Source organism: Bidens hawaiensis, unplaced genomic scaffold (assembly GCF_021521415.1).
Source record: "Bidens hawaiensis isolate Kalapana, Puna unplaced genomic scaffold, B.hawaiensis_p1.1 tig00004124_1, whole genome shotgun sequence".
Classification (NCBI taxonomy): Eukaryota; Viridiplantae; Streptophyta; class Magnoliopsida; order Asterales; family Asteraceae; genus Bidens; species Bidens hawaiensis.
The window spans coordinates 324,826-348,799 of record NW_027491244.1 but is presented as its reverse complement, the minus strand read 5'-3'; the positions used below and the strand labels follow the sequence as shown (position 1 = coordinate 348,799).

Below are 23,974 nucleotides of genomic sequence, written 5' to 3'. Positions count from 1 at the left end.
AAAATGATGAGATTTCAAACCCCATCAAATTGGGTGGTTAAATATTGATGGTTAGGCTGTTATAATGCCAATTATTACCAAAATTGGGCTGGTTTGGTTGGTGGTTGGTTAATCGGTTCGTTAACGCACGAATTCGACCCAATAAACATAAGACGGGCATAGTTTGGGAACCATTGGTGGTGATTTATTGAAAAGGGAGTTTTGGGTAATTCAAGGACTCCGGGGGCTGATGTAGATGAATATGAATTTTGGGTCTGGCTATGGGTCAATCCAATCTCGTTAGGACATCTCGGTAAGTGAGCGAGTCGTTGCGGTCTAGTTAGTGATTCTTGTGTGCTTTAACTTGACAGGCTTGTGGATTGTGAGTGACTAGCTAGAGGATCCAGTTGTGATGTTTATGTGTTTCATATCAGGTGAGTTTCATGATGCCTCTTTTTAAATGTTTTACGTTTCGGGCTAGCATACACGTTTTATGATGATTTTACCCTTTTGAAGCATTTGGATGATATTACATACTTTATGTTATTTTTACTATCTATGCTTGGAAGTTTGTATGATTTATGATTGTTTTATTTGTATGTGTGTGTGTGGCCACAACACGTGAATGCTTTTTTTTTGTTAAGCCGTGACTGGGTCGAAGAGAAGAAAAATTCCTTGATTTCCTTGTAGGGCGTTAAGGTGAGGAGTCCGGAGACAGGAAGACTGTCCTTGGGGCGAATGGATGTTCAAAAATTCCCTAACAATTTATCTATCCTTGGGGTGAAGTTTATTCGGGTCCTTAACTTTGTGTTTTCACTTGAAAGGATGTGACCCGTGTTACGTGCTTGACTGAGGAAAGTTTATTTATTTATTTATTGAAGTTATTTATGTATTTTATGTTTATGGAAGACGTATGTTAAATACCTTGGTCGGTCTTTAAAATATTTTGATGATAAAAACTGAACTCACTCAGCTCAAGCTGACTTTTCATGTATGTTAGAATGATTTTCTGGTTAAGCGTGGATGAGATTACTGCTTGGAGGTGCTCAAGACTACCCGAGGTCCCGAGGTAGTTCTAGTCACTGCTCCTTATCGTGTTAATATTTAATAAAATTTTAACTTACATTTTTATGTCTTGTGGATAATATTTGGATGTTTTGTAAATTTCCGTTGTAAGAATACTCTGTATTGAATTGTTGAATTATATGAAACCGGTTTAACCTTTATATTTGAATTTGTTTGGAATGATTACCAACTGTAGGAAACCCGGATTCAGGGGTCTTACAAGTTGGTATCAGAGCCAACGTTCGAGAGATCCGGGCATCCTTCGGTGCATGGACTCGAACAGTTACAAGAGGGACTAGAACTGCCAACCGCGAGTATTAGCACTCCAAGAGGTAACCGTGACATTTCGATGTATGTTGAGATGTTTCTTTCTTAATTGTTGATGTGTTGGATAGAATATTTATGTAGTCATAAACAAGAAGTATTTAGAATGGGTAGGTAAAGTAAACAATTAATAACACTTGTTCAACGTTATTAGCAGTTTACTCTTACTTTCCATGTGATTAACACGACTTATGGTTGATTACGTGAAGATTCTATCTTCGTAGGATTAAGGTATGACTAATGAGAGTTTAGTTAGAGGAGGTCATATCGGAAGCCGTGGTGGTGGTTAACCATAACTGACTAGAGTTGTTAGGGAGGTTCGCTAGTGTTAGATAATGATAATCATGGAGAGTTGAGTTCGTTTTTGTGTAGGCCATTGTGGATAAAGCTTGTCGTGTTGTGCTTAATAATATGCATGAAACGATTGCTGAGGCTGTGAAGGTATTGGTGCTATGACAAGATTAAAGGGGCTGAGGGTGGTCGAAGGATGAAAGGGGCTCGAGACAAGTCTTGGGTGACTTTATCTGGTCATGTTGAGGATAGAGGTTATGTTGGCAAGATTGATGCTCGTGGATACCCTATGGTGATTTTAAGAAGAGTGACCCTTCTCTTTAAGAGAAAGTTGGAATGATAAAATTGGAACGATATAGAGGAGATTAGCATGGCCCCTGCGCAAGGATGACACACACAAATCGAGAAAGTTGGCTTTGCCGGCTTATCAGTGGGAGCGCTAAACGGAAACAGTTTAGAGGATAGTCGGGGTCGGGAGGATGGTATGGGGAGGTATGCAACCACGTCGTTTCATTCGGAAGCATTGTGTTGGTGGCATAAGCTAGTTCAAACTATAGGAAATATGGATGATAAGAGAATGACTTAGGAGGAAATGAGGAAATTGGTTATTGAGAAAATTAGTAGCACCCATGATTTGGACAAGATTGTAGAGGGGTTCGTGCCGTTGGAGGCGGGTGATTTGTCTCATTGGGAATACAAAACTAAAGTATATTCGCGTGGCCCGTTTATGTTTTAACTTGGTTACCCCCGGGAATGAGAGAATTAAGAGGTATGTTAAAATTTTAGCGGTGTGGGTGCTCGTGGGGTTGTGAGCTACAAATATGAGCACTTACCACTCAGTAGTGACTTTAGTGGGCATCTTTCATGAACGAGGAATGATTTTTGTCTTGGCATTGAGGGTGATCGGTTTGAAGGGATAATCCCGCTTTGACCGCAAGGAAGCCGAAGGTCGAAACATCTCATGATAGAGAGTGTTACGTGGATAATTGGGAGTCGGGTGATGAGGTGATGAGACTCTAACCGTACTTGTTTTCGAATCAGCGGGATTCGGAGAAGAATCCCAATGTAAGGGGGTAGACTTGTAACATCCCAAAAATTATCGTAAAATTGAATGACGCAGGTGTAAAGTTTGTAAATTAATTTCTCTGGATTCGCTTGAGGGCTCGGGAATCTATGGGCATGTCCAAAGAAGTATTTTATTTAATTAGGAATCAAGAAGAAACAAATTACAAAGTGCAATGGATTAAAGTGAAAATTGATGAATAATATTAACCAAAACTCTTCCCCCCTAACCCTAATCTTGCTTCCCACTTCCTCCCCTCCAAACACTTTGTTTTTTATCAAATTAATTCAATTCCAAACTTGTGTAGGTCGTTCAAGGTGTGTACTACACCCCTATAATCTTTAATTGCATAATCTAGGTCGTTACGATGGTCGGTTAATCCGTTTCTTGAACTAGGGACAGATTTGGATTAAATTCGTTTGGCATGCTTCCCAAGGTCAATAGTTTGAGTTTTTGGTGTCAAAAGATTCCCAGGTATGTCTAATATATCATACTAAAATTTCATGACCATTGGAGTTGTTTTGATAGGTCAATTGAAAAAAACCAATTTCTAGGGTTCTTGAATGTTGAAATCGTTAATTGTTGTCATCCGGGTATTATTTTAAGGATTGGTCAACCCGATAAGTTTGAGGGGTCTCATGTTAGTGTATGATCATTAGGAAAATTATATTTTTGGTTATAAGGGTTAGTTTGGTTGGTGATTCCTAATCGGTTTGTAAGAGCGCATAAAAATAGATTAATTGTATATTAATGAGGAAAAAGATGAGATTTCAAACCCCATCAACTTGGGTGGTTAAATATTGATGGTTAGGCTGTTAAAAAGCCAATTGTTACCAAAACTGGGCTGGTTTGGTTGGTGGTTGGTTAATCGGTTCGTTAACGCATGAATTCAACAAAATTAGCATAAGACAGACATAGTTTGGGAAACGTTGGTGGTGATTTAGTGAAAAGGGAGTTTTGGGTAATTCAAGGACTCCAGGGGCTGATGTAGATGAATAAGAATGTTGGGTGTGGCTATGGGTCAATCCAATCTCATTAGGACATCTCGTAAAGTGAGCGAGTCATTGCGGTCTAGTTAGAGATTGTTGTGTGCTTTAACTTGACAGGCTTGTGGATTGTGAGTGACTAGCTAGAGGATCCAGTTGTGGTGTTTATGTGATTTATATCATGTGAGTTTCATGATGCCCATTTTTATATGTTTTACGTTTTGGGCTAGCATACACGTTTTATGACTATTTTACCCTTTTGAAGCATTTGGATGATATTGCATAATTTATGTTATTTTTACTATCTATGTTTGGTAGTTTGTATGATTTATAATTGTTTTATTTGTATGTGTGTGTGTGGCCACAACGTGAATGTTTTTTTATTAAGCCATGACCGGGTCAAAGAGAAGAAAAATTCCTTGATTTTCAATTGGGGGTTAAGGTGAGGAGTCCCGAGATAGGAAGATTGTCCTTAGGGCGAATGGATGTTTAAAAATCCCCTAACAGTTTATTTGTCCTTGGGGTGAAGTTTATTCGAGTCCTTAACTTTGTGTTTTAACTTGAGAGGATGTGACCCGTGTTACGTTCTTGACTGAGGAAATTTTATTTATTTATTTATTTATTTATTTGTTTATTTATTTGTTTATTTATATTATTTATGTATTTTATTTTTATGGAAGACGTAGTATTTAAAATATTTTGATGATAAAAACATGAACTCACTCAGCTCAAGCTGACTTTGCATGTATGATAGAATGATTTTCAGGTTGAACGTGGATGAGATTACTGCTTGGAGGTGCTCAAGACTACCTGAGGTCCCGAGGCAGTTCTAGTCGATGCTCCTTATCGTGTTAATATTTAATAAAAATTTTAACTTACATTTTTGTGTCTTATGGATAATATTTGGATGTTTTGTAAATATTCCGCTACAAAAATACTCTGTATTGAATTGTTGAGTTATATGAAACCGGTTTGACCTTTATATTTAAATTTGTTTGGAATGATTACCAACTGTAGGACACCCAGATTTCGAGATCTTACATGATGAGTCTTCAATATTCATAAACATCTTAAAAGTAAACCTGTAGCATGCATTATAACAAACCATAAAATAAAAAGTAAAGGATATAGAAGGAGGAAAACTCCATCTCACATTGGTGGAGGAAAGGAAAGGAGAGGCTTCCACCTTAGTATAAATAGGAGTGTAAGTTTCTTGTCCCACATCGCTAGATTATAAAACTAGTAAGCACTTTATAAGAAAGAAAATTCCTATGTTAATGTTCTTATAAGACATATCACACCCAGTGGTCTAAGCGGAGGATGCAAAGCACCCGAACGCGCACGCGCACGGGAACACGCACGGGCATGGGCGAAGAGCGATCGAAAATTAAAATTCTTAATAATCCTCCCATCGCGATACGCGACGGGTTTAGATTAACCTCATCGCGTAGCGCGATGACGTGTAATATTATCCAGAAACTTGGTGGTATAGCTATCCAACTAACTCCATCGCGTACCGCGACGTGGAGGTTACACAGAGGACACGTAGCCTGCCACGTGGCGTGCCACGTAGCAGGCCTAGGGCTAACTCAGAAAAGCTATAAGATTCTTCGCGATACGTGATGCCTTTCTATTTATGGCCATCGCGTATCGCGATGGGGTCCAAAACTTGCTATAAATGATTGGCAACGGGACTTCATTTCTCTGCACCAAAACTCTTTCATTATCTCTGAATTCTCACACACAATACATAATATTAAGATAACGATATAATACCCGAGTGTTGTAACGATATCCGATCGAAAGAAATATACACGAATCCAAGAGCTCTGCCTGTTAAGGTATGACATTGTGCCATTGTGTAAAGTTTCTACTCTCGTGATTATCGTTATGATTATTGGTTTTATACAAATCTTGGTATGCTACATTGTGTTTATCCTAGGTGCTTAATACCAGGAGGTGTTACTTAATTGTAAACTTGCAAGGTGAGACATTCGAGTTTTTGTACCATCACATTTGCGTGAGACAACTATTTTTCCGACACTGTCATTATGATTTCAAAACCTATAAAACTCATGGAAGATGGTCTAAATGTTTTCAAATATATTTTTAAAATATTTTAAATATATTATAGTGATTAAGTCTCTGTAGACTTACGGTATGGTTACTACTGGTATTGTGGGGTTTTGTATACAAGGCTTGCCTACTGGGCTATTACACGTTACTTACTAGACAAGTGTTAGCCAATAAGTAATATGACCACAGTCATAGATACGATCGAGTGACAAGTACCTTTCGGTAATTTGTAAGAATGAAGATGTAAAAACATCTTAATGCTGTAACTGTAAAATGTGTCATTTACAAAAGAATGTACTCACCAGTATTTCTTGCTGATCAAATATTTTAAACATGTTTCAGGTGACTTGTTAGAGACAAAGGAATGATGTCTGCGGGCTTCCAGCTTAAATAAGTGGCTTGTCACCAGAATAAAGAAACATGTTTTGTAAATTAGGGTTTGACCCTATAAAACTTATGTTTTTGTAAAAAGGGATTAAATTTCCAGTTTATCATAATAATAATCATGGAGTTTTTATAACTCTGATCACTTTTCCTAACTACGGTTCTGATGAAATATTCCGCTGCAAAATAATTTAATAAACACCGATACCACCAATCAATGTTCACGGCTCCCCTCCCTGGGTATAAGGGTCGGGGGTTGTGACAGCTGAAGTGGTATCAGAGCCACTGATTTAAGCAATATAGGTATTTTAATAATACCTAATCTTAAAAAATTAATGTTAGGAAGTACATGCATTAATTTATGTGTTAACCATAAAAATAAGATTTTAACAACACGTGAAAATAAGTACTATTCTCGTTTGGAGTTCATTGTTTTATAATTTTTGATTAACAGCATGAGTGAGCTAGTTGATGCTTTTGAACACATATCCGTTAACTCCACGGATATAGAAGAAGGACAAACTAGTGAACAACAACAACCTGAACCCATGATCTTTCAAGCTCAACCTGTAAAAACCAAAGCCTAAAAGAAGAAGAAGGCTGAAAGACTGGCAATGGGGGTTGAGAAGAAATAAGAAAGGAAGAACCACACAACCACCCCCACAACCTGAACAACCAACTCAACCTCAACCTGAACAACTAACTCAACCACAACCAACTCAACAACAACCACAACCAATTGAACCACCACCAAATTTACCACCACCCATGTCAACAATACCCATGCAGGAGCGGCTTGGCAGATGCATAGATGAATGTGAAATCTTCCAACCAATATTCAACGATATAGGTGCAGGAAGCTCCAGCAACCCTAATATGTCATCCCAGGATCCAAATAATACCATGCTCCGTGATGACATCATCAGTCAAGCTCAAATGGAAGAATGGTGGACAAATGATTGGCAATATCAAACGATGATGACAAACCCATATGCACTGTTCCAAGCTGAAACCGCAAACTACCCCACCATGACGCCAGAACGATAGAGCTCCGTCACTATGGAGACGAATTGGCGGATACCGTCAATAGACTGAGGAATATTGGGGAGACCCTACTCTGGAAGTACTATGACCGAGAGCCTTACATATAAAGCTATATATATATAATATTTATATGTTCATTATCGTAATTTCTTTTGTGAAAAAAAAGAGTGTAGTGACGCATATATTTATATCTATATATATATATATATATATAAAGTGTGTAAATGTAAAATATAGAGATGCATATATATAAAAAGAGTAAATGTCGCGAAGATCGACGATTTTGACATATTCTGTGCCTATGTGTTATTTTATGCTTATGTGTTCTTAATATTTTATTATTTGATTACGATATTAATAATCTCTTTCTTATATGTAATTCAGATTTCGAATGAGCACAATCGTGAAAATGAGCACAATCGAGAAAATGAGCATAATCACGAAAATGAACATAATCACGAGCACAATCACGAGAAAGAGCATAGTCATAATGAAGAAAATCGTCTGAATATGAATGCCATTGAAAATATGATAGCTCTGAAAATCACTGAAGCAATTCCTTTAATTGTTGATGCTATTAAGCAACCCATTTCTGTAATTAAGCAAAAGACCGAGAGTAATAAACGTAAGGCTAACACTGCGGCTAGTCATAGTGTGAATGGAGGAAATAGCAACCCATTACCCAAAAAGACAAAAGTTCACGGTTGTACTTACAAGGATTTCTTAGCTTGTAAACCAACCGAATTCTCTGGAAATGAAGGACCTACTTCAGCACTACGCTGGTTAGAGAAGACGGAAGCTATAATAAGAATAAGTAAATGTTCGGAAGAAGATAAAATATTATATGCTTCTAACATCTTTATTAATGAAGCAATGGAATGGTGGAACACAGTTCTCCAGTCCAAAGGAAATCACATAGTCTATACTATTACTTGGGAAGAATTTAAAGAAATAGTAGAAAGGAAATTTTGTCCTCCTCATGAAAGAGAAAAGATTGCTACTATGTTTTTAAATCACAAAATGGAAGGTGTGAAGTGTCGTGAGTATTCGACAAAATTCTTCGAATATGCAAGAATGGTACCGGCTTTGGCTTCGCCAGAATCAGTACTAATTTCTCGTTATATTTAGGGATTAGTAAGTGAAATCCGCGATCTGGTAAATTCAGCTAGACCCTAGACTATTGAAGAAACAGTTGAGCTAGCTAATACCATGACAGATGGATTAGTTCGAACTCAGGAAGAAAACAAAAAGAAAGATCTAGCCCAGAAGATTACCCAAGAATTTTGGAAGAAAGGAACAGGGCAATCTTATGCTCATCCTTTCTGTAAAATTTGCAGAAAGAGGCATTCAGGGAGATGCGCTTTTAAGAAAACTAAGTATTGCAATTTTTGCAAAATGGCTGGACATACGGATGAAGAATGTAGAAGAAGAAAGAGCCTTGTTTGCTATAACTGCGGAAAATCTGGCCACATCCGTCCAGAATGTCCAAAACTGGTAAAGGTGCCTGACAACAAAGCAAAGAACACAGATGGACCTAAGAAGAATGCACGAGCTTCTCAGCTTACTGCACAGGAAGCGGCAATGATTCCAGACGTCATTGCGGGTACGTTCATAATCAATAACGTTTACGCTAAAGTATTGTTTGATTTCGGAGCAAATCAAAGTTTTATAAACACGAAGTTTTGCTAAGCCTTAAACCAACCATTAACCAAACTTAATCAAGTCTGCACGGTAGAAATGGCTGATGGAAGTTCTATTCATATCCATGAAGTACTTCAAGAAGAAAACATAAATTTACTAGGCTACAAGTTTAAAGCAAATTTACTCCCAATGAATTTGGCTGGATTCGATGTCATATTAGGAATGGACTGGTTAGCAGCCAACCATGCTCGAATTCTATGTAATACAAATTCTATTGAAATCCATACGCTAACGGGAAAAATCATTACCATTCAAGGAGATAAAATGCTCAAGCCTAGGAAGTTCATATCAGTAATGAAAGTGGCAAGCTATCTAAGGAAACAAGGCGTAGCATATATGATTTCTGTAATCATTAGCGCCAAAGGAAAAGAGCTAAAGGAAATTCCGGTAGTATCGGAATACTCTGACGTCTTTCCAGAAGATTTACCCGGACAACCGCCTGATCGTGAAGTGGAATTTAGAATCCATATAATACCAGGAGTAGCGCCAGTTGCTAAAGCACCATATAGATTAGCACCAACAGAGATGTTAGAATTAAAGAAGCAATTAGATGAACTGCTAGAAAAAGGTTTCATACGACCTAGCTCATCACCCAGGGGAGCACCAATATTGTTTGTCAAAAAGAAAGATGGGTCAATGCGTATGTGTATCAATTATAGAGAACTTAATAAGGTCACAATTAAGAATCAGTATCCCTTACCAAGAATTGATGATTTATTCGATCAACTCCAAGGAGCTCGATATTTCTTTAAAATTGATTTACGCTCAGGATACCACCAATTAAAAGTGCAAGAAGAAGATATTCCTAAAACAGCTTTTAGGACAAGATATGGTCATTATGAGTTTACAGTCATGCCATTTGGGTTAACCAATGCACCAGCTGCATTTATGGATATGATGAATCGAATATGTAAACCATATTTGGATAATTTGTTAATCGTTTTTATAGACGATATACTTATTTATTCCAAAACCAGTGAAGATCATGTCAAACATCTTCATACACTTTTGACACTATTGAGGAAAGAGAAACTTTACGCTAAATTCTCAAAGTGTGAGTTTTGGTTACAGGAAGTACAGTTTCTAGGACACTTGATTAACCATAAAGGTATTCACGTGGACCCTGCTAAAATAGAAGCTATTACAAAATGGTAAATTCCTAAGACTCCTACAGAAATTCGAAGATTCTTGGGATTAGCAGGATATTATAGACGCTTCATTCAAAACTTTTCCCGAATAGCAGTTTCCTTAACCAAGTTAACGTGTAAGAATGCCAAGTTTGAATAGGGACCTAAGCAAGAAGAAGCTTTTGTAACTTTGAAGCAAAAGTTAACAAATGCCCCAATACTTACACTACCAGAAGGAACTGAAGACTTCACAGTTTGTTGTGATGCTTCTAAATCAGGATTAGGATGTGTACTAATGCAACGTGAAAAAGTTATTGCTTACGCATCTAGACAGTTAAAGAAGCATGAAGAGAATTACACAACACGTGATTTAGAATTGGAAGCAATAATTTTTGCCCTAAAGATCTGGAGACACTATCTATATGGTAGTAAGTTTACTGTATTCACATATCATAAAAGTTTAAAATATATTTTTGGACAAAAGGAGCTTAACATGAGGCAAAGACGCTGGATGGAAATTCTTAGTGACTATGATTGTGAAATCCAGTATTGTGAAGGCAAGACTAATATAGTAGCCGATTCATTAAGCAGAAAAGAGCATGAGAAACCTAAAAGAGTGCGAGCCTTAAGTTTAGAACTTCAAATCAATTTAATTGATGAAGTAAAGAATGCTCAGAAACAAGCAATAGAAGAAAATAACATTGTTGATGAGAAAAGAAATGGTACCATTGATCTACTTGTCAAAGGAAATGATGAAATTCTCCGAATGGGAAACAGGATCTAGATACCAATCATAGAAGGATTACGAGAAAAGATTCTCCAAGAATCCCATAAATCCAAATACACAATGCATCCTAGAAGAGATAAAATGTATCAAGACTTGAAGAAAATCTATTGGTGGATAGGAATGAAAAAGGACATAATTAGTTATGTTTCAAAATGCTTAACTTGTTCACAAGTTAAAGCAGAATATCATTAGCCATCAGGATTACTTCAACAATTAGAAATGCCATAATGGAAATGGGAATTAATAACAATGGATTTTGTTACCAAATTACCAACCACAAGAAGAGGTAATGACACAATCTGGATGATTGTGGATAGATTAACAAAATCAGGTCATTTTATACCAATGAAAGAAACTTTCTAAATGGAACAATTAGCTAAGTTATATGTGGACAAAGTTGTCTCATTACATGGAGTTCCATTATCCATTGTATCGGATCGGGATAACCGTTTTACTTCTCATTTTTGGAAAAGTTTCCAAGTAGCTATGGGAACAAAATTAAACTTGAGCACAGTATACCATCCACAGACTGATGGTCAAAGTGAAAGAACCATACAAACATTGGAAGACATGCTAAGAGCATGTGTAATAGATTTTGGTGGAAATTGGGATGACCATTAACCACTAATAGAGTTCTCCTATAATAACAGTTATCATACAAGTATTAATGTTGCCCTATTTGAAGCCCTGTATGGACGAAGATGCAGAACTCTAGTGTGTTGTGCTGAAATAGGAGGAAAACAATTATCAGGTCCTGAAATCATACAAGAAAGTAATGATAAGATAAATCAAGTTATGGCAATATTAAAGACCGCACGAGATCGTCAGAAACGTTATGCGGATCATCTACGCAAACCATTGGAATTCCAAGTTGGAGACAGGGTGCTACTGAAAGTATCACCATGGAAAGGAGTAATCCGATTCGGTAAAAGAGGAAAGTTAAGTCAAAGATTTGTTGGACCATTCCAATTATCAAATGAATTGGACCAGTAGCCTATCAGCTAGAATTACTAGAGGAAATGTCAGGTATACATGATTTATTTCATGTAAGTAACTTAAGGAAATGTTTAGCTGATAAAACATAGAAGTACCCCTTCAAGATATAAAGGTAAATGAAAAGTTGAAATTCGTTGAGAAACCTTTGCAAATTGAAGATAGAAAGATCAAGAATCTCAAGCATAAAAAAATAGTTCTGGTCAAAGTAAAGTGGGATTCAAAGCGTGGACCAGAATATACTTGGGAATTGGAGTCTGAAATGAAACGAAAGTACCCACACTTATTCCAATCAAATCTCGAGGACGAGATTCAAAATAAGTAGGGGAGACTATAACAAACCATAAAATAAAAAGTAAAGGATATAGAAGGAGGAAAACTCCATCCCACATTGGTGGAGGAAAGGAAAGGAGAGGATTCCACCTTAGTATAAATAGGAGTGTAAGTTTCTTATCCCACATCGCTAGATTATAAAACTAGTAAGCACTTTATAAGAAAGAAAAATCCTATGTTAATGTTCTTATAAGACATATCACACCCAGTGGTCCTAGCGGAGGGTGCGAAGCACCCAAACGCGCACGCGCACGCGCACGGGCTCGGGCTCGGGCGAAGTGCGATGGGCGCAATGTGGCGCTTTGATGGCGCACTTTGCATTTCGCATCGCCGCGAGCCACTTAAGGGCCGCCTTAGTATTTTTGTCGAAAAATAAAATTTTTAATAATCCTTCCATCGCGATACGCGACGGGTTTAGATTAACCTCATCGCGTAGCGCGATGACGTGTAATATTATCCAGAAACTTGGCGGTATAGCTATCCAACTAACTCCATCGCGTACCGCGACGTGGAGGTTACGCAGAAGACACGTAGCCTGCCACGTGGTGTGCCACGTGGCAGGCCTAGGGCTAACTTAGAAAAGCTATAAGATTCTTCGCGATACGTGATGCCTTTCTATTTATGGCCATCGCGTATCGTGATGGGGTCCAAAAATTGCTATAAATAGATTGGCAACGAGACTTCATTTCTCTGCACCAAAACTCTTTCATTCTCTATGAATTCTCACACACAATACATAATATTAAGATAACGGTATAATACCCGAGTGTTATAACGATATCCGATCGAAAGAAAAATATACACGAATCCAAGAGCTCTGCATGTTAAGGTATGACATTGTGCCATTGTGTAAAGTTTCTACTCTCGTGATTATCGTTATGATTATTGGTTTTATACTAACCTAGGTATACTACATTGTGTTTATCCTAGGTGCTTAATACCAGGAGGTGTTACTTAATTGTAAACTTGCAAGGTGAGACATTCGAGTTTTTGTACCATTCATATTTGCGTGAGACAACTATTTTTCCGACACTGTCATGATGATTTCAAAACCTATAAAACTCATGGAAGATGGTCTAAATGTTTTCAAATATATTTTTAAAATATTTTAAATATATTATAGTGATTAAGTCTCTGTAGACTTACGGTATGGTTACTACTGGTATTGTGGGGTTTTGTATACAAGGCTTGCCTACTGGACTATTACACGTTACTTACTAGACAAGTGTTAGCCAATAAGTAATATGACCACAGTCATAGATACGGTCGAGTGACAAGTACCTTTCGGTAATTTGTAAGAAGGAAGATGTAAAAACATCTTAATGCTGTAACTGTAAAATGTGTCATTTACAAAAGAATGTACTCACCAGTATTTCTTGCTGATCAAATATTTTAAACATGTTTCAGGTGACTTGTTAGAGACAAAGGAATGATGTCTGCGGGCTTCCAGCTTAAATAAGTGGCTTGTCACCAGAATAAAGAAACATGTTTTGTAAATTAGGGTTTGACCCTATAAAACTTATGTTTGTATAAAAAGGGATTAAATTTCCGGCTTATCATAATAATAATCATGGTGTTTTTATAACTCTAAACAGTTTTCCTAACTACGGTTCTGATGAAATATTCCGCAGCAAAATAATTTAATAAACATCGATACCACCAATCAATGTTCACGGCTCCCCTCCAGGGTATAAGGGTCGGGGGCTGTGACATGCATAAAAATAGAATTGATCAACACGAATGTTGGTGAACAATATACTAGTTTTTGTGGTATATATATATAATGAGGCAAAATCACAATTCATCATGTGTAAATAGAATAACGCAACAACCATTGTAAATGTAAAGTAAATAAGTGTGGATCCTTTCGATTTGGTAACGACCAAAATACTCGGATAATGAGGCCCTATTCTATTAGCATGATGCTAAATAGTTAGCGGTGCGTATGATCATACTTATTGAGGCTCAACAACAACATTAAAATAAACACTCGTGCACATAATCAATTTGAGGCAAAAACAGAAGATCGAGCAAATACTCATATAAACACATAATGTAAAATTGTGGACTTAGTATTGAGATCTTAAAACATGTAAGTTTGAATATGGTACACATGCCACCCCCAAAAGTATAAAAGCGTAAAAAGGGGAAGTGTGATTACTCACTTGGAATTTTAGCGAGTGATGAAATAGGTGAGCCGGTCCTTAAGCGGGCGAATCGGAAGGTTCGGTTTTCAAAAAGTAAGTCCGAGAAATAAGCGAGTTTAGGATTGGGGATGTGTCCAAAAGTAAATATTAAATAAAAGTAAAAAAACTAAACTTGAATTCAAATTGGGGTTTATTTGTAAATTCTTGAGTTTAAGCGAAAGTTCGGTTTTGGTTCGGTACATGACTCGGTATGAGACCGAGGTTGGTTGCCACATATCCAAAACATGAGAACTAACAAAAAACTAAAATAAAACAGAAACTTGAAAGAAAATACAAGAATCGGTCGCTTGAAACACAACTTGTGTTTTTAAACGAGTGATTTGGATTAAGGCGGGTTGCTTGGTTTATGTAATCAGGGGCTTGGTTTGAGACCAAGTCCAATACCAATCTCCATTTAACATGAAAAATAACTACAAAGTATTAGCCAAGGATTATCAAGCAAAAATATATCACATCTAAGGTGTGAAAACAACCAAAAGGATTTTGATCAGTTTTAGACACAATTTGTCCTTGATTTAAATAATACTTAAAAATATTTCTAAAAATTATAAACATCTCCACTATACTTAATTAGGTTGTAGTTAATATGTTTCATTTAGAATCTTTCTCCAAATTATGACTCGAGATAGGCTGAAACAGCCGGTTTTCTCAATTGGTACAGATATGCGTACTATAACTAAAACAGTAATTGTGAAGCCATACAAATGAATTAAAACGAAGTTAAATAATCACTGAGACCACAACTCAATGAAGTTCATCATAGGCCTTGTTCTTGCACCATTCCAGTTCTTTATGACTGAGTTATGGTCCAATCTTTGATGGCCAATGTCTGTCCAGAATTGAAACACCATTAGAACCTATGTTCTTGATTATTTGAAATGGTTTTTGATGAAAAATAATTATTCCACTCATTGTGTGATGTTAGTACATATTTATAATCTTATCACACAAGTCCTCATGGTCAAATATCCAATAAACAAATTCAAATAAAAATAAGAAACTTTAAACGAGTAAAAATCCCAAATCGGGTCAAACTAGCCTTTAATAAGCAAAGACGTGCCTTAGGATGACATAAACATCTTAATCAATCAAGGTTGAAGAAGGGAAATAATGAAACACATATATAAGACTAATAAAAACTGAAAACATCATATTACTCAAACCGGATTGAACAACGAACAATTGTTCTTTGTTCTTTTTGACTTTTAAAGTCAACTTAGGCAAGAACACTTTAATTTGCTTTCACAAATTAGAGAGAAAGGAAGAGATGAGTATTTGGAAATGTTGAGAAGTGTTGGTATTTATATGCAAGAATGAGGAGACTAGTTTGCATGGATGGTTGGACATTAGACCATCTTACAACCACTTTTGCATTCAATTTGGTCGGTTGGTTTTTAAAATAAAATAATTAAATTAATTAAATAAAATTTGATTTAGAGGTTAGGGAAAATTTGGGTTTATGGCAAAAATGGTCATTGTACTTGGTTGGTTTCGAGCATAAAATAAGCAAATTAAACACCGTTCAAGATATTAAAACAACACGACGAGTATGGGACATGATTATAACTTAAAATACACTATTTTATTAATATCCAAGGATACATAACACAAAACAGGTCGGGTTTACCGTACAAGTACAAATATGAATCAAACAAAAAATGACGAATGTCACATCCATCCAATACACGGACACTTAATAATAATGATTATATGAAAAGCATGTTCAAGTATCAAATTTCAAATGAAATTATTATCCCAACAAACACGAATACTCGAACCCGATTAAACGGATCCCGGGAAATCCAAACCCAAAAACTCTATGTCGATGCAACAGCAATTTAACATCCAAATACACCAAGCCCGCATTAACCGAGCTGTCCTCAAACTAAGCAACTTCAAATGTTCCAAACCCGGTTAAACATAACATAAATCTAAGTTAAACACTTAACACACATAATCACTCAATAACCAAACGTAATCACATATCTGCCATTGATTAGACACAAAAGCAAACAAGATGATAATGACTTAGATGATGTTCTTATTGGATGTTGTCGGTGGTTGAGGTCACGGTGGTGGTTAAGGGAGACGGTGGTGAGGGATGTGATATAGAGAGGGAGAATGATTATTGTTATTATTATTATTATTATTATTATGAGATAATGACGGTGATGAGATATTGGGTATGGCGGTCGGTGGTAGACGACAGAGGTTAATACTATATTTTTTTTTGATTTTATTAACCCTTTTCGCGTAGCACAAAGGAGTGAGGTGTGGAACCTTCGCGTTACTCGACCTAATTCATTTAAACTAGGGTTTGTTGATTCGTGCTACGCGAACATATACTGATATGGTTCTATAAGAACCAGTTTCATGTGCTTCATTTCTAATTCTTTATTTGTTTATAAAAGTTGGGTGTTACAAAAAAATAATGAGCTCCAACGGTAACAGTTTGTTAGTGTAGGAGCAGCCACTAGAATAAAATAAGTATAACAAACGAAAGATCTATACAAGAAGCTCATAGCTTCTAATCCCAAGCTTCAAACGTGAAAGCTTCGGACCACAAGCTTCTAGCTCCTAGACCACACAATAGAGAAAGACTTTCCAGCTTTTGGGCTTTAGTAAACATGCCCAAAACAACAAAAAGGGTATGTGCATTAGTCTATGAAGAGGCACACTGTTGAGTCCAAAAGCATTAAACACCTAGGGGAACATCATGAAGAAAATGAGTTCAATCACAAGCATTCATCAATAAAATCTGAATACTTCTGAGTAGGGGCTAATTACCTAGGTACCCTTAACCATCCATAAGTCAGGGAAGCCTAAAGTCTAAGAAGCAACAAGCACCAGCTGCTAAGCCATGAAGCTTAGAGCTTCTGCATCACAACTTCTATGTTGACGTAGGAAAATCCTCGCTACAGTAAAGTTTAGAGAAGTCACCTCTGATGTGACATAAAGCACGAATGTCGACATAGCATAACAGAAGTGGACAACAAGTTACATCAAAGTAGTATGACTTGTCTAAATATGTTGAAAAGGAGTTGGCATTTCCTATTAATTACCTCAAACTTCCCAAAAGAAGCTCCCACATTACCTATAAAAGGAGGTCTCCACAAACCGGGACATTCATTCACTCCCATCTCATTCTCTCTACTCTCTCTTCATTCTTACTCTCTTACACCTCTAAATCGTATCATGTTACTAGTTGTCACGCCAAAGGCTGATCGCAAGAGACCCCCTCCTACCGTGAGACTAACAGGTTGTGTTCTTTGATCTTAGTAGGTTAGGAAGCTCTGTTAGTATCGTACTCTTGGACCGCCATACCTTCATTTTCACTATACCCGTTGTAACAACAAGAACTATGGATCTGTATATGTTATTGAACGATAATAAAGGAAATTTTGATATGTTACCGATCTTGATATATAAAAGCACCCACATACTTGCTCCTCTTGAATTTTTCTTTAGAGATGTAGTTCTGCATATGGATCTGTATATGTTACTAATCTTGCAATACAAAAGCTTCAAAAAATAAAAAGTAAAAGCACTCACACGTTCGCTCCTCTTGAATTGTTCTTGAGAGATGTAGTTTCGGTGCCACAAATAGAAGGTAATGACAGTGGTGACGGACTAGCAAGAAACCACCACCGTGTTCACCCTTGCAGTTGATTGAATGAGGTTTTGATTTTAATTAGGAGAGAGAGTTTGGTAAGTAATGAAAGTGACATTTGTGAGATTTAATTAGAAGAGAAGGTTTGATGAGAAAAAGACTTTAATACCCTTTAACTATTTTAATGGATTCATTATGTGGTTAAATCTAGTCCACAAAAATAGTTCTTAAAACTTAAATGGTTCTTAAAATAAATCATCCTTATATAATTTGAGAACCACTTAAGTTGTAAGAACTTTGAGAACCAAATCCTAGCCACACATACAATTAATTATTGGTTTTGTATGGTTGACATTAAGGTAGAATAAAAATTAAGAGATGAAATAGAAACAAATAACATTAAATAGTTAAAGGCCCTTAGATAAAAAATACAATATTTACCTTTTTAAAATTTCAAGAGACATCATTTATTTCCATAAAAAAATTTTATTAAATAAACTTTATTAAATATGAATATTTTTTTTAACAAAAACAATAAAAACTGTTTTTTTATTTGATCATACGATGTGTACGTTTTATAAGTTTAGTTGTTTTTTTTAGAAACTACCTACTTATTTTTACTATTTAGCCATGTGTGTTTATGGATTTAATGGATTTTATTCCCGGTTAAAAAAAATTGTATTCAATAGGATGTCACTTTTCTACTTAAGTCACTAAAGACAACAAATGGCAACCCCACATCTCTCACTTACGCCCTGTTCTTGAGTTTTTTTTAAAGGATGTAAAGGAAGGAAAACTAAGGATAGTTAAAAAATGGGTGTTCTTGAGTTTTTTTAGGATGGAAAGGAGTAGGAGGTGTTAGGAGAGATTAAATTGATGTATTTTTTCAATAAATTATCCTCCCAAAAAATGGGCTGATTACTAAGGATAACAAAACCTAATTACAATATTACCCATAATCAAACTCATAAACTCATCTTCTTATGCCGTTCCTTCATCTTCTTTATTGCTTATTAGGTCAAGAACACCCATAATCTTCTTGTCTTGTTCCACCAGTTCTCGCAGCTTTTCTCGAATCCTTTTGGTAAGTTTATATTTTTTTCTAAAGTTCTTTAATATTAATATAACCTTTGCGACGGTAGTTATTAGTTATTATTATTATATAACAACAAACTTAGAATTAATGTTTGAACTGGGTTTTTAGTTTTCTTTATTTGTTTCTTTTATATATTGACGTTTTGATGTATGAATGAGATTTAAAAAGCAGTCATCCTATAAAGATTTGTCGGTTGCTGTAATTTTTTTGTGGATTCATGTGTATGTGTTGATGTTACCTTTGTTAAATATCCGGCTCCATCTTGGACCAAAACCAAAATTTGAACACACTGAATGATGAAACCTGAGAACCAGATCATTTAATATTAACAGTCGATTAATATTATGATAATATTGACAGTCAATTTTTGATATTATGATAATATTAGGATTTGGTACCTGAGTATGATTTAATATTATGATAATATTGACAGTCGATTTTTTAGTCCAACCCTAGTCGATTAATATTAAAACTTGGTTATTTTATCATATTATAATGGTTTACATAGAAATATGCTATACTGAAACAGGTTTTGATCTTGTTTTTATAATGAACGATAACCTATTTCTTGCGGTGAGACGACACCATTTAGTTGTCGTTCATTTGGTTTGTTTAGTGGTAGCTCTTATAGCACATCGTACACATCGCAGTGGAAATCGTGTTAGGGGAGAAGAGATGTTACATCGACGACAAGTACGTGAAGAGATGTTGCATGAACTTGCAACAGGTGGAAAATGTCGACAAATAATTCGTATGAGTGAGAATGCATTTATGATATTATGTCAAAAGTTAGAAAGTGATGGTGGTCTTCGATCAACTCAACGTATGACAATTGAAGAACAAGTTGCAAGATTTTTGCATATAATCGGAAATGATTTTAGAAATCGTTTCGTCTCTTGGTTTTATTAACGATCTGGGTCAGCAACAAGCGTGCATTTTCATAGAGTCTTAAATGCAATTATATCATTAGAAGACCAGTATCTTATTCAACCTACCGGTGATACTGTGCAAAAACAAATTCAATAGAAAAGAAGATTTTATCCATTTTTTAAGGATTGTATAGGAGCAATTTATGGAACACGTATTCGTGTGAAAGTACCTAGTAAAGATGCTCCGAGATATCGAGGTCGGAAAGGATATCCAACTATCAATGTATTAGCTGCTTTCACATTCGATTTGAAGTTCGCATATGTTTTAAGTGGCTGGGAAGGCACAGCGTCTGATTCAAGAGTCTTAAAAGATGCACTTACTAGGGAAGATAAATTAAATACTCCAGATGGTAAATTTTATTTAGTGGATGGTGGTCGACCACTCAAAAGTACACTCATAGCACCTTATAGAGGTGTTAGGTATCACTTGAAGGAATACTCAAAACATGCACCTCAGGATCCAAGAGAATTGTTTAACCTTCGACATGCATCACTAAGAAACTCTATTGAAAGGGCGTTTGGCGTTTTAAAGAGAAGATTTCCAATAATTATAAGTACAACCGAGCCGTTCTACTCATGTGAAACACAATCACAAATACTTTTGGCTTGTTGCATTCTTCACAATTATCTACTTGAAGTTGATCGTGATCGAGAACTTGAAGATGAAGTTGCACAAGAGGTGTTAAATGCCACACAAGATGTAGAGGATCATGCTCCAAGAGCCATGGATGATAGAGGGGAACAAATAAGAGAGTCTATAGCAAATGAAATGTGGAGTCAATATTTGTCGTATCCAAACAATGAAATTAACATATCTAATTAATTATAAGCTATTTTGGAGTTTTTGGAACTTGAACTTTGTTAATCATAGATATCGTTGGGCCTTTGGAAACTCATTGTTATTCAGTTTTTTTATGAAAATGTTAGTGATAATTCAGTTTCTTTATGAGATTTTTATATTTGGATGTTATTAGCATATGGATTTGCTAGTTGTATACTTTAGCATATATTTGTTTCTTATAATGAGTGTTTATGTTAGACATTTTACTAATAATACATATTTGTGAATAAAACTCTCATATGTTTATGTAGAAATTAGCCATGAGCAAAAAAGATGGAACGTCCACAAGATTTCATTGGACCACTCCAATGGACACCGTATTTTTGCAGGCAATGATTACGGAGAAAGACAACGGTAATAGAATTGATGACACGTTTACTCCCCAAGCTTACACCAACATGGTGGAGGAACTAAGCAAAGCTTTTGGAATGGACCTCACAAAAGACCATCTAAAGAATAGACTAAAAACACTCGAAGAGCATTTTTCTAAGTTCTATGATGTTCTTAAAGGGAATTCAATGAGCGGTTTTTCATGGGATCCGAGCACCAAATTACTTGGTACAGAGGAAGAAGTCTGGGAAAAATTGATCAAGGTAGACCTTGCATATAGTTGGACATTAATTTTTTTTTTTAATTATCCTTTATCTGTAGTTTTTATGATTTTGTAAACAGGAGAGTCTCGGAGCTGCAAAATGGAGGGATAAACCAATTCTGTAACACCCCGTAACCGCAGCGAAAACGTAAACGGGATACAACAGACACATCTGATATCAACAGCATTACTTATAAAGAAAACACCACTACATTAATTTACATCATATTACATTGTTCCGAGTTTAGTTATCGTCTAGGCGATAGCACATAAGTTTTACAAACAGTACATTAACATAATTAATACAAAAAGATCATTAAGCTTCCACAAAAAGCACGCATCATCAAGTATGTAGCACTTATTCCAGTTTGGGAGTACCTAGAAAGCATGTAAAGAAAACGGGTCAACTACGAATAGTTGGTGAGTTTCACTAATTTAAATAAACAGTGACAAATCATTATAATAATCATATATTAGCGATGTAATTATGCTGAGCCCACAAGTGAAACCTCTGACTATCCACACACAACCCCGTGGCATACTCCGCCCACGAACCTGCCCCAAACCGCTATGCCTAATATTACATAGCAAAATAAATAAAAACAAAATAGACATGTGCAACTGGCTGGGAAACATCAGCAAATCCATGCCGGACCAGTTGGGTTTGTCAGACCAATAGTACTATCCACACTCTACCGGCTTTCAGTTAATCACTCGTGTTGCGGGGCCTTACAATGTTAGTAACTCAGACAATTACCATCTTAATACATTTCCGTACGATTCCCGTACAATAAAACATATATAAATACACGCAAATCTATGCGTTCAGTATGTACTTAAACATTTTAGTAACAACATGCTTTCCGCCCCGGGAAAATATTTAAAACAATTCAGGAAAAGGGGCTCGTGAAACTCACCTTTCGTAAGCAAGTAGGTAACAGAGTACGCAGCTACTAATCCGGATCTGTAATACGATCCCTAAGTTCGTTACTATACAATCACTATTAATATAACTTTAACCGTGTTAACCGGTACATCTGGGGACACTGTTAACCCAGTACTGTACCCGTTCTGGGGGCAATGTTAACCCAGAAACACTTCTCCGGACTCAGATTGTGATATCGTTTAGAGTTTAGTAGTCAAAATTAATATTAGTTCGTTTTCCCCGTTTTGCGTGCCTAGCACGGTTATCCGTTTTTACGTTTCAAAAATGAGTTTGGTCACACACGACCCGAAAATAGTTGTTGTCTGATAATTTAATTAAAGTTGTGAAATTAGAGCTCGATTTAGACGCCCCGATTGGCCGCGTGACCCGTTTCCGTCTTTAATGTACCGGAAACTGTTAAATCGGATAAAATTACCCAAATCATCCGAATTATTTTCGGATGATTTATTTTTAATTGTTTAACTCAGTTATATGAAAATAGTCCATTTTTAGGGTTTTTATACACCGGTCAGCTCGTTTAGGCGAATTTTACGGGTTTAGGCGTTTTAAACTTTAAAAGTTTGTTTTTACATAAATAATTATCCGTTTAATCTCGGATCTTGAAATTTTGGACAAATCACTTTTTGACAGTGGGGAATTTTATAAAAATATTCCAGAATTAATTTTTATATTTACAATTTATTTATCTATTTTTAAACACCATTTAAACACTAAATATGTCGTAAATACCAAATGACCTTAGAAATATCCCAAATTTTTCCTGGATGACCCCTGCCATCCACATGGTCCCCTGTAATTTTTCCAGAACCAAAATCTCTTTTTACATGCCATTTTCACTAAAACCAAGCTAGAAAACCCTAGAACTCGTTTAACCGAAAAGCCTACTTAGACTTCTCCAACGGACCCAAAATTTTGTGTGTGACTTTTACATGTTATAAAAAGCTTATCTGGATTTTTCCAGATTTTTTCATAATATTTAACTATTTTTCCCCATTTTTAGCCAAAACCGAGCATTAAATTCACCAAATATTCATCATTTGTCCAAAAATCACCAAAATTTCACAGATCTCATATTTTCATGTGTAGACCATCTCTGTGAAATTTCGTATCCTAACTCTAAACGTACCACAATCTGTCCAAAACACTCATAACCGAACATAAACCGAATATACCTGTTGTTTTCCGCCACTACAAGCTACAAACTCGTCTTTCCGCCTTATCTACCACTAAATACAGTACCTACAACCAACATACCACAATACCAAGCAAGTTACACTCACCATCAATCCTCTTAAACTTTAGTTTCGGTTATTGTTTCAAAACTAAAGTTTAAACCGTAAAAATTCGTTTTTGGTTCGTTTAACTCCTTTCTTGGACCAAGATCCCTTGTATAACCCGTATACATCACTTGATCATGCAAGAATTGGTTTCATCTCGGGTTTTCACCCTTTTTCACTTGAAACCTCATTTTCTTGCAAATGAACTCAAGAAAAGAAGATGAACACGTACATAATTCGATTTTTACCTCGGTTTTCTTGCTAAAATTTTGGATCTTTAGATCATAGAATGGAGAGAGTTGAAGATCATGGAGATGTTTGTT

General features: G+C 36.0%; 1 protein-coding gene and 1 non-coding gene across 2 annotated transcripts; both read left to right on the top strand.

Annotated features, from left to right (window-relative positions):
* The first annotated feature begins 1,973 nt into the window (after positions 1–1,973).
* On the top strand, positions 1,974–2,077 carry LOC143625592 (U6 spliceosomal RNA). Its single transcript, XR_013152299.1, has one exon. It is a non-coding gene; the product is annotated as a U6 spliceosomal RNA (small nuclear RNA).
* Positions 2,078–21,096: 19,019 nt separating this feature from the next.
* On the top strand, positions 21,097–21,553 carry LOC143625572 (L10-interacting MYB domain-containing protein-like). Its single transcript, XM_077095874.1, has 2 exons — positions 21,097–21,429; positions 21,509–21,553. Exons 1-2 carry the CDS (start codon positions 21,097–21,099, stop codon positions 21,551–21,553), a joined length of 378 nt encoding a protein of 125 aa, XP_076951989.1.
* Positions 21,554–23,974: the final 2,421 nt, after the last annotated feature.

Excerpts from the sequence above, each read along its gene's own strand:
- LOC143625572 (XM_077095874.1), top strand. The coding sequence starts at position 21,097 with ATGAGCAAAAAAGATGGAACGTCCACAAGATTTCATTGGACCACTCCA. Across the intron at positions 21,430-21,508 it reads TCTGGGAAAAATTGATCAAG|GAGAGTCTCGGAGCTGCAAA; the intron begins GTAGACCTTGCA and ends TTTTGTAAACAG.